General features: G+C 31.5%; 1 protein-coding gene across 1 annotated transcript in view; it reads right to left on the reverse strand.

Annotated features, from left to right (window-relative positions):
• Nucleotides 1–12,835, reverse strand: part of LOC149771459 (potassium channel subfamily T member 2-like) — a 153,812-nt gene that overhangs the window by 130,770 nt on the left and 10,207 nt on the right. The window contains exons 4-5 of the mRNA XM_089948428.1: nt 9,264–9,369; nt 5,478–5,552 (exon numbers count right to left, since the gene is read on the reverse strand). Coding sequence (XP_089804554.1) covers nt 5,478–5,552; nt 9,264–9,369 — 181 coding nt within the window. The remainder of the gene's footprint in view (nt 1–5,477; nt 5,553–9,263; nt 9,370–12,835) is intronic.

The following is a 12,835-nucleotide window of genomic DNA, read 5'->3' on the forward strand; positions in this document are numbered from 1 at the left end:
GCTAAACACTGCAACCAGTATAGCTGGGGAAGAAAGAACCCAGGAAAATCCGAGCAAGAATCAATGACCCATGGCAAATCTTTCTCACATACCCACATTGGCTGCGCCTGAGACTTGAACCAATGTTGTCTGAGGTGAGATGGCAGTGGCAAAGTAAAACAAGTGCTTTTGGCCGACTGGGGTTCTGCCCTACTTTCAACATTCTGATGATGTTATAATATGGTCAGAAGGAGAGTGTCAACATTTTCTAAAATTTCCAATTTCCATTTCAATTAATCAGGTTATGAAATACAGGACAATTAATCATCTTTTCCCTTTCTCTTACCTAATGTGACATTTGACTTCTGAAGAAGATAAATGGCTAATGCAGGGTCAGAAGTGAAACTGAATTTTAAAATTTTAGGTTCATTTTTTTCTCTCTCAAGGTTTTTAAATATTGTTGAGTTTTAAGATAAACAACAGTTACAAGATTACCTCCATGGTAAGCATAACATTTATTAAAAATTTAATAAAGTATGCTTTGAGTTTGTTCCTAAATATAAAGTGAAAATTAATAAATAATTAAAATGACTGGATGTCTTTAATGTGCATAGCTCATGCACTTTCTAGACTATTAACCAAAAAAACTGTGCAAAAAGAAAACTTTTTTGGGGTGTCAGGGTAGAGCTGTTCACCATTGTTTAAAAAATAAAAGTTGTTATTATTTACTTAGGTTTTCTTCAGTGTTTTAAGGCTTTTTTATGTTTCTAAGGTCTTTTAGGTTTTTCTGAGGTTTTTGAGGTCCACTTCTGAAACCCTGGTAATGGAAAAAATTTCATCCTCTAATTTTAATTTTTCTATCCAATTACCAATTCTGACCTGGATTCTATCTCATTAATTAATGACAGGGGAAACAGAGAACATGCTATAAAGGGTGCATGCCACCTCACCCTCCACATACACATACATTTTATGCACTGCTATTGTCAAATTGAAGAAAAAAAAATACATTTTAAAAGTTCAGAAGTGTAATCTGACGCAGCAACAGTAATGATGCAATGGATCAAATAAAACAATTGTCAAAGTTGAAAAGAATAAATAAGTATAAAAAAATTACTACCTATGTAAAGTTGTTTTTTCAGGACACTTGGTTATGATAAAATTATTAAGTCTATACAAGATAAAATACATTTGCACAAACCAAACTATGTATTTCGTGACAGCATGAAATTCTTGAGATAATTCAATTTCTGAATATGGTCTGCTATACAGTAAAAAATGTTATAAGCAGCCTCTGCTATAATCGACCACCTGTCATTTCTGACCACAACAGTAATGCATGGATCCATTTTTTATTACATGCATGTTCTGTCATGAGTGACCATCTGCTGAATGCAACCAGCGACTGTGATGTCTTGGCAAAATATGCATTTTGACACTGCTATCAACACCCGCATTGCAAAAATGAGGATAAACTCCACTGACCTTTGTTTAATCCCTGTAACAACGACCGCTCATACCATTCTAAAATAAATTTCACAAATAAAAATATAGGCTGGCTACTGATATCTGACATTTTGTATCTATGCTTATAGTGTTTTATAGTTTCTGTTGAAAACCTGACTAAAGTACATGCAGATTATTCCCTAGTCTGGTTCCCTGCTTCGTATGCTCCCTGTGTTGTTCTCCACTATTCATATAGGGGTGACCAATGCAGTAAGCATACGAAGCAGTGAACCAGACTAATTATTCCTGCACTTAGCCTGCTTCCTGGCCTTATCGTAGGACCCAGCATCCTTATGAACAACTGCATCACAAGAACATAGACAGACACCACTGACATATATGTAATCAATTGTTACAATGACCACTTGATTAGTAATGATTGTTCTGATAAAAAACAAACATAAAACAAATAATAATTGTAACAAATAAAAAAAAGGATGTTGTCTACCAGTGATACATGCTACAGTCCATCAACCAGGCTAATGTACATGTCACAAATTGCCATTGTAGTGGCAAAGTTGACATAGTGGTCATGTATACTGTTTGTCTTTAGAGCTAATCTGTATTGCCTGGGGGGAAAAAGATCATTGTCTATTAAACCAGCAAGAGAATCGTTTGAGGAATTCAACTGATAATGTTCAAGACTTGTGATGTTTTGTTGTTTTTGCCTCCGATGTTAAGTGATTACATCCCAATCACAAAGCTTTCGTCTATTCAAGTTGGTGCAACCGGGTTACACACTTTGTTTATAGAGTTAATCCCTGCATGTCTTCTTTAAATGAAGCCATTGACATTTGTCTATGAGTAAATGGTTTTGTTCCAGATGAGATAATTGTTTCTTTTATTTCGTTAACTGGTAGATATGCAATGCACATGTATAGCTTTTTCATATTTTCCCAAATCTCAGTCACATCCATCTTTATGTTCGATATTACAACTGAGCACTAATAATTTTAACACCTAGAATCTTAATAACAATGAACAAACCTTGAACTAAAAAGAGACAAATTTCAAGACATGGAGAAAATAATTACTGTAACTAACAGAAGTGAAAAAGAGCAGACCCTTCACAAAAAAAGCAGTTTAAACGTTGGTAAAACAAATTTAGGTTGTTATACAGTAAAAGGAGTAATTCAGAAACAATTTCATATGCTAAAATATATAACCTTCAAATGTATTGTGATTTCATATTTAAGGATAGAAGTGTATCTTTACTTCTATATAATTTTGTTTTCAGATGAATGCATACAATAGTTTAGCAAGAACTATTAATAAAGAAAAGAATATATGAATATATGTACAGTAATTGTGGTTATTTTTCTTTAAATTGTTCTGAAGCAGGACCTTGGAAACTGGTCTTTTTGTATAAACCTGCTATGAGAGACCACCTGTCTTGAAAGACTGCTTTTTGTTGGCAGAAGGGGCAGTCTCTCATAACAGGTTTTACTGTATCCTATTTTGCTTATTCTACAATTCATTACTTTACTGAATCACACAGCGCATGAACAGCAATTTGTAAGTATGCTTCGTAATGAGTTAGTATTAAAAAAAGCCACTGAAATGAAAAACTGGGCTGCTTTGTGCATTTATAATGATTAACACATCTGATTCAAAGCATGCCATACTTACTACAGTCTGTTTATATTTCCAAAAAAGGATGCATAATCCCCTTACATGGCAAACCAAAAAATGAGAAATGAATACTGCAGTAACGTTAGATGAACTAGTGGATGACTGAATAGCAAATATCTGCAATGAAATTAAATGTTATTTTACGTGCATTTATTCAGTGAAATTGGCAATTCTGATTTTAAATAAGAAGACTATTTCATTTGCTTAAGGACATGTATGCGATACCTTCAAGCTCTTTAACAATATGCCTAAAAAGCGCTGGCTATGAATTGGACCCAACGGCTCCATGGATATTTATTGGGACATGTTAGTAACGATTCAATGATTTTTCACTGACTTTTATTTTGCAGCAAAACTGGCATTTCTGAAAAATATTATATTTTTTAAATTACTTTTCGTCTCTGTTATCTTTTAATGAATAGAAAATCTAAAATCTTTAAACATGTAACAGTGATTAGTGTTATGCTATAAATTTGGTACCAGTAATTATGAATATATAAATGTCATACATATAGAAAAACAAAGTTAAAGCTAGCTTCCATATATAAGAATGGGACAAGAGGCCCAACTGAGCCTGAGATTACTCATCTGAATAAAAATCTAATGCAAGAGAAGTTGATCTTTATCAAGGTGTTTAGGATGCTTCATGTGGAATTTCTTTTCTATTCTGTAGATTGCATATATTGTGAAAACAAAATGGTTTGCACATTTCTGTATTTTTCTATCTTCACAATATTTGATGCCACATAAGAACAATTTTGTCCAGTACTGAAATGCCTTTATGCCAGGATGATTTCTGTTAAAGTTGGTAAAATTCTGATCAGCATCTATTATAGATGAAGTTGTTGATAAAATATTTTTTTTGATTTCTAGTAACCCATCCATATTTTATGGTCTTCTGCCACATTTGTTTAAATTATGTCGAGTTGTTTTTAAAAAACGATCATTTAAGATTTGTACATTTTTTATAATTGTGGCAATATATGAAAGAGTACTGACATTACTTGTACAAACTTAGAAGTCTTTTATGCTAGGATGCTTTCTGCCAAATTTTGTAATGGTTTTTGAGAAGTTGTTAAAACTTTGTTCTATTTTTAGTAGTTGTGGCCAAATCTGATGACAGGAAAACATAATCTGTTTAAATATGAAAGCTCTTCACATCAGAATGTTCTATGCCAAATATGTTAAAATTGGTCCATTGGTATTTGAGAAGTTTAAAATAGCAACTGTTGATGGATTACAGATGATGCAAAATGGATAAAAGACTTGATACTGGGATATACCAGCCAGATGAGCTAATAAAATGGATTTGCATGCAGTTAAGTTTTGGACTGATCAATGTTTTTGAGTTTTTGTTGATTTTGCTTGCTGATTTGTGGACTTCACATCAAGCTTTTGTGAACACCTTGAACCATTTAAAGCACAGGTACATCATAAAATTCCTGAATAATGGATAACCAGGTTTAACTGATGTATATTTAATTTATATTGTGTGCTTGACCTCTGTCCATAACTGAGGGTAGGAATTTGGGCCTTCCTGACTTCTGTCATTTTTGCTTTAAATGATGTTTACTTGGCTCTGAGTTCTTGACCTTGGTTCTTCCTTTTGAAATTATATTGTTTACCTAATCTTTGTCATGTTGTTAACCAAAATTTAAGTAAAAGACCTGACTTTGTTTGCAAATTAGAATATTCTGAAAATGAACTTTTAACCTATATCCTGGTCATCTTATTATGTTTGTTTTTTATAAAAGGAACAAGTAAACATAAATTATTCATTCCTATCTGTAAGTTCAGTTGTGTTCAGATATAATTTGATAAGAATCTTATATTTAAATTATTCATTTGAATTACAGTGTTCATTGACTATTTGGACTAAAACACTATTTTTGGGATTATTGTGAATTCATTCAAAGACATTCTGGATTATATTATTGCAATATATCATGGCTGTTAGCATGTGAATCAATTCACAACTAATGTTCATAAGTACATTCAAAATTTTAATCTATTCGGAACACTATACTTCTGGACTTGTGATAGAACTGTTAGGATTATTTTGGATTGAATTCACAATACTGTAAATTCCTTATAGATTTTCACTTTGTATTTGTGGGAAATAAACTGTTTGTTGCATTTTACAAAACCTGCTGGGTTTTGTATTCTTTCTGTTACTGAGTTTAAAACCAAAGACTTGTAACAAAACACATAAATTTGATACCCACAAAAATACTTGAATTCACAGTATTTTACAAGAAATGAAACTCATGTGAGTGACATCATGACATGTTTAAAATATTTTGCGATTTTTTTCCCCACTGACATAGCTATACTGTGTATCCAACAACGTAGATACTTACTGTGGCAATAAGTGGTACTGTTGTGATGAATTCAAGCAGAAAACTACCACGGAATAATATCTCACATCTCGTTCCCTAGAAACAAAAGAAAACAATCTGATTTTCGTCTGCATAATGGAACAAGATCTCTCAAAGGGACTGAAGCTCTACTTACCCAAGGAATTTTCTGGAATTGAACATAAGACCATTTCTTTCTTTTAACCACCAAGTGTTAAAAAACCATCTCTAATAAAATCTATAGCAATAACAAGATTTCAGAATAGATGTGGTTAACATCTGGAAGTCAGATTGGCACTTGTGGCCAAAAAGACATCATAAAATGTCTTCTGGTGGAAACCCAATGCATATATGATTTTCCATTTTGGTAATAATTGCAAGATTTTCAAGATGGCTTACATGGTGGTCATATCGTTTCATATCATCATATTATAAAATGATTATGACTTATTATTGAAAGTTTATAAAAAAAATATAAAAACTGTTCTTACTTCTCTTTACGACAACGGCTGTCTAGCATACAAATAAAACTGCATTCAACTTAAACTGTATAGCAGACAACTTAAAATAGGTTACTGTTGAACCTTTTCCATAAGGCCTTTCTCACATTTTTATATAAGTAAATATTGGACAAAATTATTAATTTTATTAGTAATAAACGTGGATAAGTCAAATGAGCTAAACTTTTCTTTAGATTGGGCAACAACATTTTTGTACTTGTTTTATTCAAGGTTTCTGTACAAAATTAAGGCAAATAATTCAACAGATTGCATTGTACTTATGATATTAATGATTATCAAATTAGAACCATTTTAGATTACAGAACATAATATGTCTTGAAAATTAACTATTCTGTCCAATACAAATACATCAAATCTCATCTTTCTGAGATTCTGTATGTTTCGGTTTCAAATAAGGACATATTTAATAAAATACGTAGAGAGTTGTGATACCAATCTAATAAAGTTGCATGGAAAGCCTCAGGCTGACATATAGACTCCTTAAGCCTATATATATATTTTAATTTTATTTTGTTGTATGTTGTTTGATGTATTTCATTTAAACCACAATTATAACAAAGAAATGGTGTTTTGATTAGCTGCTGTTTTTGAGAAAAGTTGTTATGCATATCTGCAACACAGTAAATGCCTTTTACCTCCTTCACCACCCCAACCCTCTTTTGCAAGAGCTTAGTTAAAAATATTGTTTATTTTTTGCTGTTTATCTTGTTTTGTTTTATTTTAGTTTATGGAATATCCCTGTGTTGTGAAATACTCAAGACCTAAACATTCCTCACTTAAACAGTGTTTTGCTTTTGTAAACTATTTTGTGAAGTGCTGAATTTACCACATGAAACTTTAAAAACAAATCAATAAATGTATTGCTAAATAAAAAAACGTTATAAATTCTGTATGATTATCATATTACTGATGATTTTTGGAGTGATTTTTTCTATAGCTGTGAGCAAAGAAGTTCTTTGCATCTGGAACATAAAATACAGTCACAGCATACAATAATAAAAAATACATGCAGAGAATTAAAATATATGCTAGGAATTGATGTTGTTATCCCTCTGTATAATAAATTGGGGTGTCATGCACATCAGAATGTTTTCTTTCAACTGACATTGGGTTTCGTATGAATTTACAATACAGTATATCCTTGTGGTGTTCTGATTCAAATTCAAATTGTGCAAATCAGATTCAAAAAGTGTAAGGAATGTTATGATTTTTGAAACAGAAATGAATTTAAAGCAATTATAATATTAAGATATATATTTTTTTCGCAATATAAATATTTAGTAAGTTTCTGTACTAAACAGCAAAGTCTGACAACAAGCCACTTTAAGTCAAAAGGGCAATAACTCTTTCAAAAACCATGGAAACTAAAGGATGTGTCTATGTCAAAAAAGCAATAATTCTTATGAACATTATAAAGATTTGTCAATATGTGCATGATGATCCTAGAAAAACTAGCTGCTCTAACAAGCATGGTATGTGCTGCTTTAGGCTAAATAAACAAACAATGGCAATAACTATAGCAAAATTGTTGGAGAAATCGTATTGTCAATATTTCCAGGTGATGGCCACAATATATATCTAGTTTCATGGCAATCATTAGACAACTGCATAACTACTTGCACCAGCAAGACGTATTCATACACTAAATTAAGGTACAAAATAAAAAGGGGAATAACTCTTTAACAAAACTTTATACCAGCAAGGGGATTTTTTTTATTATGTAAATCACAGATGATAACCATAATATTTACCAGGTTTAATGGCAATTCATCACAAAACGTGGGGAGAAGTTGCAATAACATTTGCTGGATGTAAGCTTTATTTTCCGTTAATGTATTCCTTAAAACTCCAAAACAATGGCAAAAGAAATGTATTTTTTCTTCAACCTTTTAAAACAAAATCCCCTCACAAAGAGAAATGCTGTGTGAAATTCTGGATGAAAACCTTGTCCTAAAGCTTAAAATCATTGATAATATGTGTGTGATAATCCAACACACCACTCAATTTGAAACAAGTGTAAATAGTATAGCAACCAACCATTGTTAAATATCAATTATTTATATAATATATAAAAAATTATACCTTATTACGTAAATGATTATCAAATAGTTCAAAGATTTTGCCAAACCTTTATAACAACCATTTAAGCCAGTTAAAACCATAAGACGTGATACAGAAAACTCGATGTTATCAGCTCATCACACCATAAAGAAACAACAGATGTATTCATGTGTCCTTCTTTTGTGCTTTGACTATATTAAAATGATATTAATTTCACTGTTTACATGATTTGTGTATCTTGTAAAACATGAAGAGCAGCTCATAATTAGCACAAGTATTCATCACAGGATATATTGTACATTATACCTGCTGTCAATTTAATGTATACAGCATAGCGAGAATTGGAATATGGTAAGAATAATAATTTAGTGAAGATAATTGAAACAGACAATATTTTATTTATGAGAAATAACTTCAAATGGACTACCATATAAATTAGCTTACAAGTCAATTCCAACTGCAGACAAAATAAATCCTGATTTGCTGCTGCATGATGCACTGGCAGATCAGGGTCTATGTTGTCTGTCTGCTTATTACTCCAAACTACAAATACTCAGATCTGATAATATGATGGAGATCAGGGTCTGTGCAGTTTGTAGTTGGACTCTACTTACAAGTGAGTACCGGTATCATCAGGATACGAACTATTAGTCAGATAATGGTCTGAAAAGTTATTTTCAAATTTTTTATTAAGGCTACATTTTTTAAAATTATGAAATGTTACTTTAAATATTTTTTAGTTTTCTTTCTAAAAAAATTGTGACCATTTTTGTTATTACCATAATTAAAATGCAGAATTCTGTTTAATAAAAGATGATTAGCTGGGTAAATTGCTGTTTGTTACCATGGTTACTGATATTATTTTCTTCAACTATATATCTTCTCTTTGAATAATTTTGAAGGTATAAAAATTTAAGTTCTTTGGCAAAGTGAAATCTGCAAATTAAAATGCAGATCAGATACATTTATACATTCATTTTAAGTTTTAAAATTTTACAATCTTAAAAGTTTGTTTGTGGAATGCCGCATTTAGATCATATGCACATAAAATTCATTCCCTCTTTCACTGACAAATATGTGAAGAAATAGAAGTACAAATAAAGTACAAAATTTGAATTCTGTAAAGTACATTTTACAGTGTAAGTCACACAAACATGCACACAAAGAAAGAAAGAAAGGCACAAACTAACCTATGCAATTGTCTCACCTTGGCAATATAGATATTGAGGAGAGCTTTGAAAAAAGCCACCAGACCTAGGGTCACTTGCAGAATCCACAGAGGGACAGGTCTCTGTACCCATAACAACACATACCTACAGCAAATATCAAAAACAAAACAAAATTCAAAACTTAAAATAAAATGACTTCTCTACTTGGAGTTTACTAGATGCATGCTCTAAAATGCAACACAGGAGTTTCATGAAATAGTGTCTCACCTGTACACTCGTATAACAACCCTCAGCTGTACCTGTAAATAAGAGACTCTCTTTTTGTGAGCTTACCCTTTATTTAGCAATAAATTTATGATTTCAAGAACTTTACAGAATCTGTAACAAAAAGCATTAAGAACAAAATCTTAACAATGATGACACTGATGCTGAGTTATATCCAAATGTACATAATATTAAGGAAAACCTCAAATTATTCTATTCAAAATTGCATTATAATGAAAAGCATCAAATTAATGTACAGCTGTATTAACAACAATGATGCAATGTAATGTACAGAACTGCATCATAATGGATTCTCGACAGAAACGGTAATTCAAAACATTAAAAAAATCTTCACACCGGTAACAATGATGCTGTGCTATATCCTGATATGCAGTATAATGAGGTACAGCTGTACTGCCAACAATGATTCAATGTTAGATGCACAACTGCATTGTAATGGAGTTTGTTATGACAAGAGACAACTATACTGGCAATAATGATGCCATGTTATATCCATTATATCATTATCCTGAAGGGCATCATAATGAAGGAAAACTGACAACATTGATGCCATGTTATATTAAGAACTGCATCATAATGAAGTGTTTTATAATGAGACCTGTACTGACAACAATGATGAAATGTTTTATTAAGAACTGCATCATAATGAAGTGTGTTATAATAAGAGAGACCTGTACTGACAAGAATGACGAAATGTGATATTAAGAACTGCATCATAATGAAGTGTGTTATAATAAGAGAGACCTGTACTGACAAGAATGACGAAATGTGATATTAAGACCTGCATTATAATAAAGGTATTATAATAAGGGAGATTTGTACTGACAAGAATGATGCCATGTTATATGAAGAACTGCATTATAATAAAGGTATTATAATAAGGGAGATTTGTACTGACAAGAATGATGCCATGTTATATGAAGAACTGCATTATAATAAAGGTATTATAATAAGGGAGATTTATACTGACAAGAATGATGCCATGCTATATGAAGAACTGCATTATAATAAAGGTATTATAATAAGGGAGATTTGTACTGACAAGAATGATGCCATGCTATATGAAGAATTGCATTATAATAAAGCTATTATAATAAGGGCGATTTGTACTGACAAGAATGATGCCATGTTATATGAAGAACTGCATTATAATAAAGGTATTATAATAAGGGAGATTTATACTGACAAGAATGATGCCATGCTATATGAAGAACTGCATTATAATAAAGGTATTATAATAAGGGAGATTTGTACTGACAAGAATGATGCCATGCTATATGAAGAATTGCATTATAATAAAGCTATTATAATAAGGGCGATTTGTACTGACAAGAATGATGCCATGTTATATGAAGAACTGCATTATAATAAAGGTATTAAAATAACGGAGATTTGTACTGATAAGAATGATGCCATGTTATACGAAGAACTACATTATAATAAAGGTATTGTAATAAGGGAGATTTATACTGACAACAATGATGCCATGTTATATGAAGAACTGCATTATAATGAAGGGTGTTAACATAAGGGAGACCTGTACTGAACACAATGATTTCCTTTCTGCTAAAAAGTGATAACTATGACTTGCCATCTACTGACTTGAAAAATGGGAGTTTATTTTATTTCTTACATCACACTTTGTAACAATGATCTCTGATCTTTCACTTCTTGAATGAAAGGAAATGGTTTTGATCTTGCAGCTAAAGTAAAAAATGCGGTTCATTAAGAATCTTGAGATGTTAACAAGAAAAACAATCATCTTGAATTTAAAAGTACTTCAACAAACCTTGATGCTAGAAAAGAGATTTTCCTACCATTCCTCAAGTTGCAGCTTAGGATCTTGGAGTATGGAAAAAAATCAGTGCAAAGTAGCTAAACAGGCAATTTTCAGAATAAAAGGCAAAGAAGACTGCAAATGTATTAAGGAACTAAACTAAGCCATGTTTTAATGACACAAATCAGTCAGTAAGGACTATCTTAAAACTGACTGAATTAAGTTATTGGATAATCTTGTACAATCTAGCATGGTAAAATTTATCAACTTTCCCATAAAATAACTGTGATGTATTATTTTTATTACATATTTTTTTAATTTTTACTTATAAAACACAATATGAGAGAAGTGATTTTGTTGATTTACTTAATCACCAACCTAAAGACTCTAAATTATTTATTTTCTGATCAAAATTGAGAATACACTGTATGTACAGGATTTGGAGGCTGGGGAAACAAGGACAAAATGAAGAAGAAAAAAAAAACATATTGTAAATACTCACTACTAGGAATATTCCTTTTTTTCGAAAATTAGGCTTGCATATGGCACATGTTGTTATAGCAACATCGTTGTTACTTTCTACGCATTTCGATCTTTCAAAAGCAAAATCGTGTCTATTTTTAGTGACATCCCTTGGTTGATAATGACCCTGACCTTTAATAACCACTGCTGTAACATGTTGTCGAGGTGAAATGCAATAATTTCCAAAGAGTGGCTTCTGAAGCCTGCCATATGCCCTCTTTGGCAAATGGGTGAGTGTAGGAAGGTCTGTGCAATTACATTGTTTTAACTTCTAATGGTTGATTTTAAGCTGTGGCTTGTCATTTTTTATTGGAAATCACAGGAGTGGGTGGGTGGGAGCTTGTTGTTATAATTATTAGGGTGTAGGGCGTTGATATAGATAAAATTTCACATCAAATGATCTGGAAACAGGGAACCAAAAGTAGTCTGTAGAATTTATCAATGTGTAAAAAATTCCTGATCAGTATCACGTGGCCATTTACATCCAATCAAAATGTGGAAAATGCAGTCAATTTATAAAAATCTGAATTATATTCACATAAAATCATACTGTATATACTCACACACAATCATCTATATATACCCACATAAAATCATACTGTATGTACTCACATACAATCATACTATATATACCCACATACAATCATACTGTATATACCCACATAAAATCATACTATATATACTCACATAAAATCATACTGTACATACTCACATACAATCATACTATATATACCCACATACAATTATACTGTATATACCAACATATAATCATACTGCATACACTCACATACCAAGTCAGGTACAACTGCAAATAGCATCTAACAGATGTGAAGTCACATAATGCATTAGTAGATCTGGGTCTATGCAATTTGTCAGGATTAATCATCATACTCACAGAAAACAAGTTCTATTATTTTTGGTGACATACACACCGTGTACAAATAAGCCCTGAACAAAATTAAAAGACATCACTGTAAACTTAGTATCACACTGAACAGTATAATGCAATAGTGTGAAGAACACTGC

Source organism: Sinohyriopsis cumingii, unplaced genomic scaffold (genome assembly GCF_028554795.1).
Source record: "Sinohyriopsis cumingii isolate HCF-2022 unplaced genomic scaffold, ASM2855479v2 utg001837l, whole genome shotgun sequence".
In the NCBI taxonomy this organism is placed as follows: Eukaryota; Metazoa; Mollusca; class Bivalvia; order Unionida; family Unionidae; genus Sinohyriopsis; species Sinohyriopsis cumingii.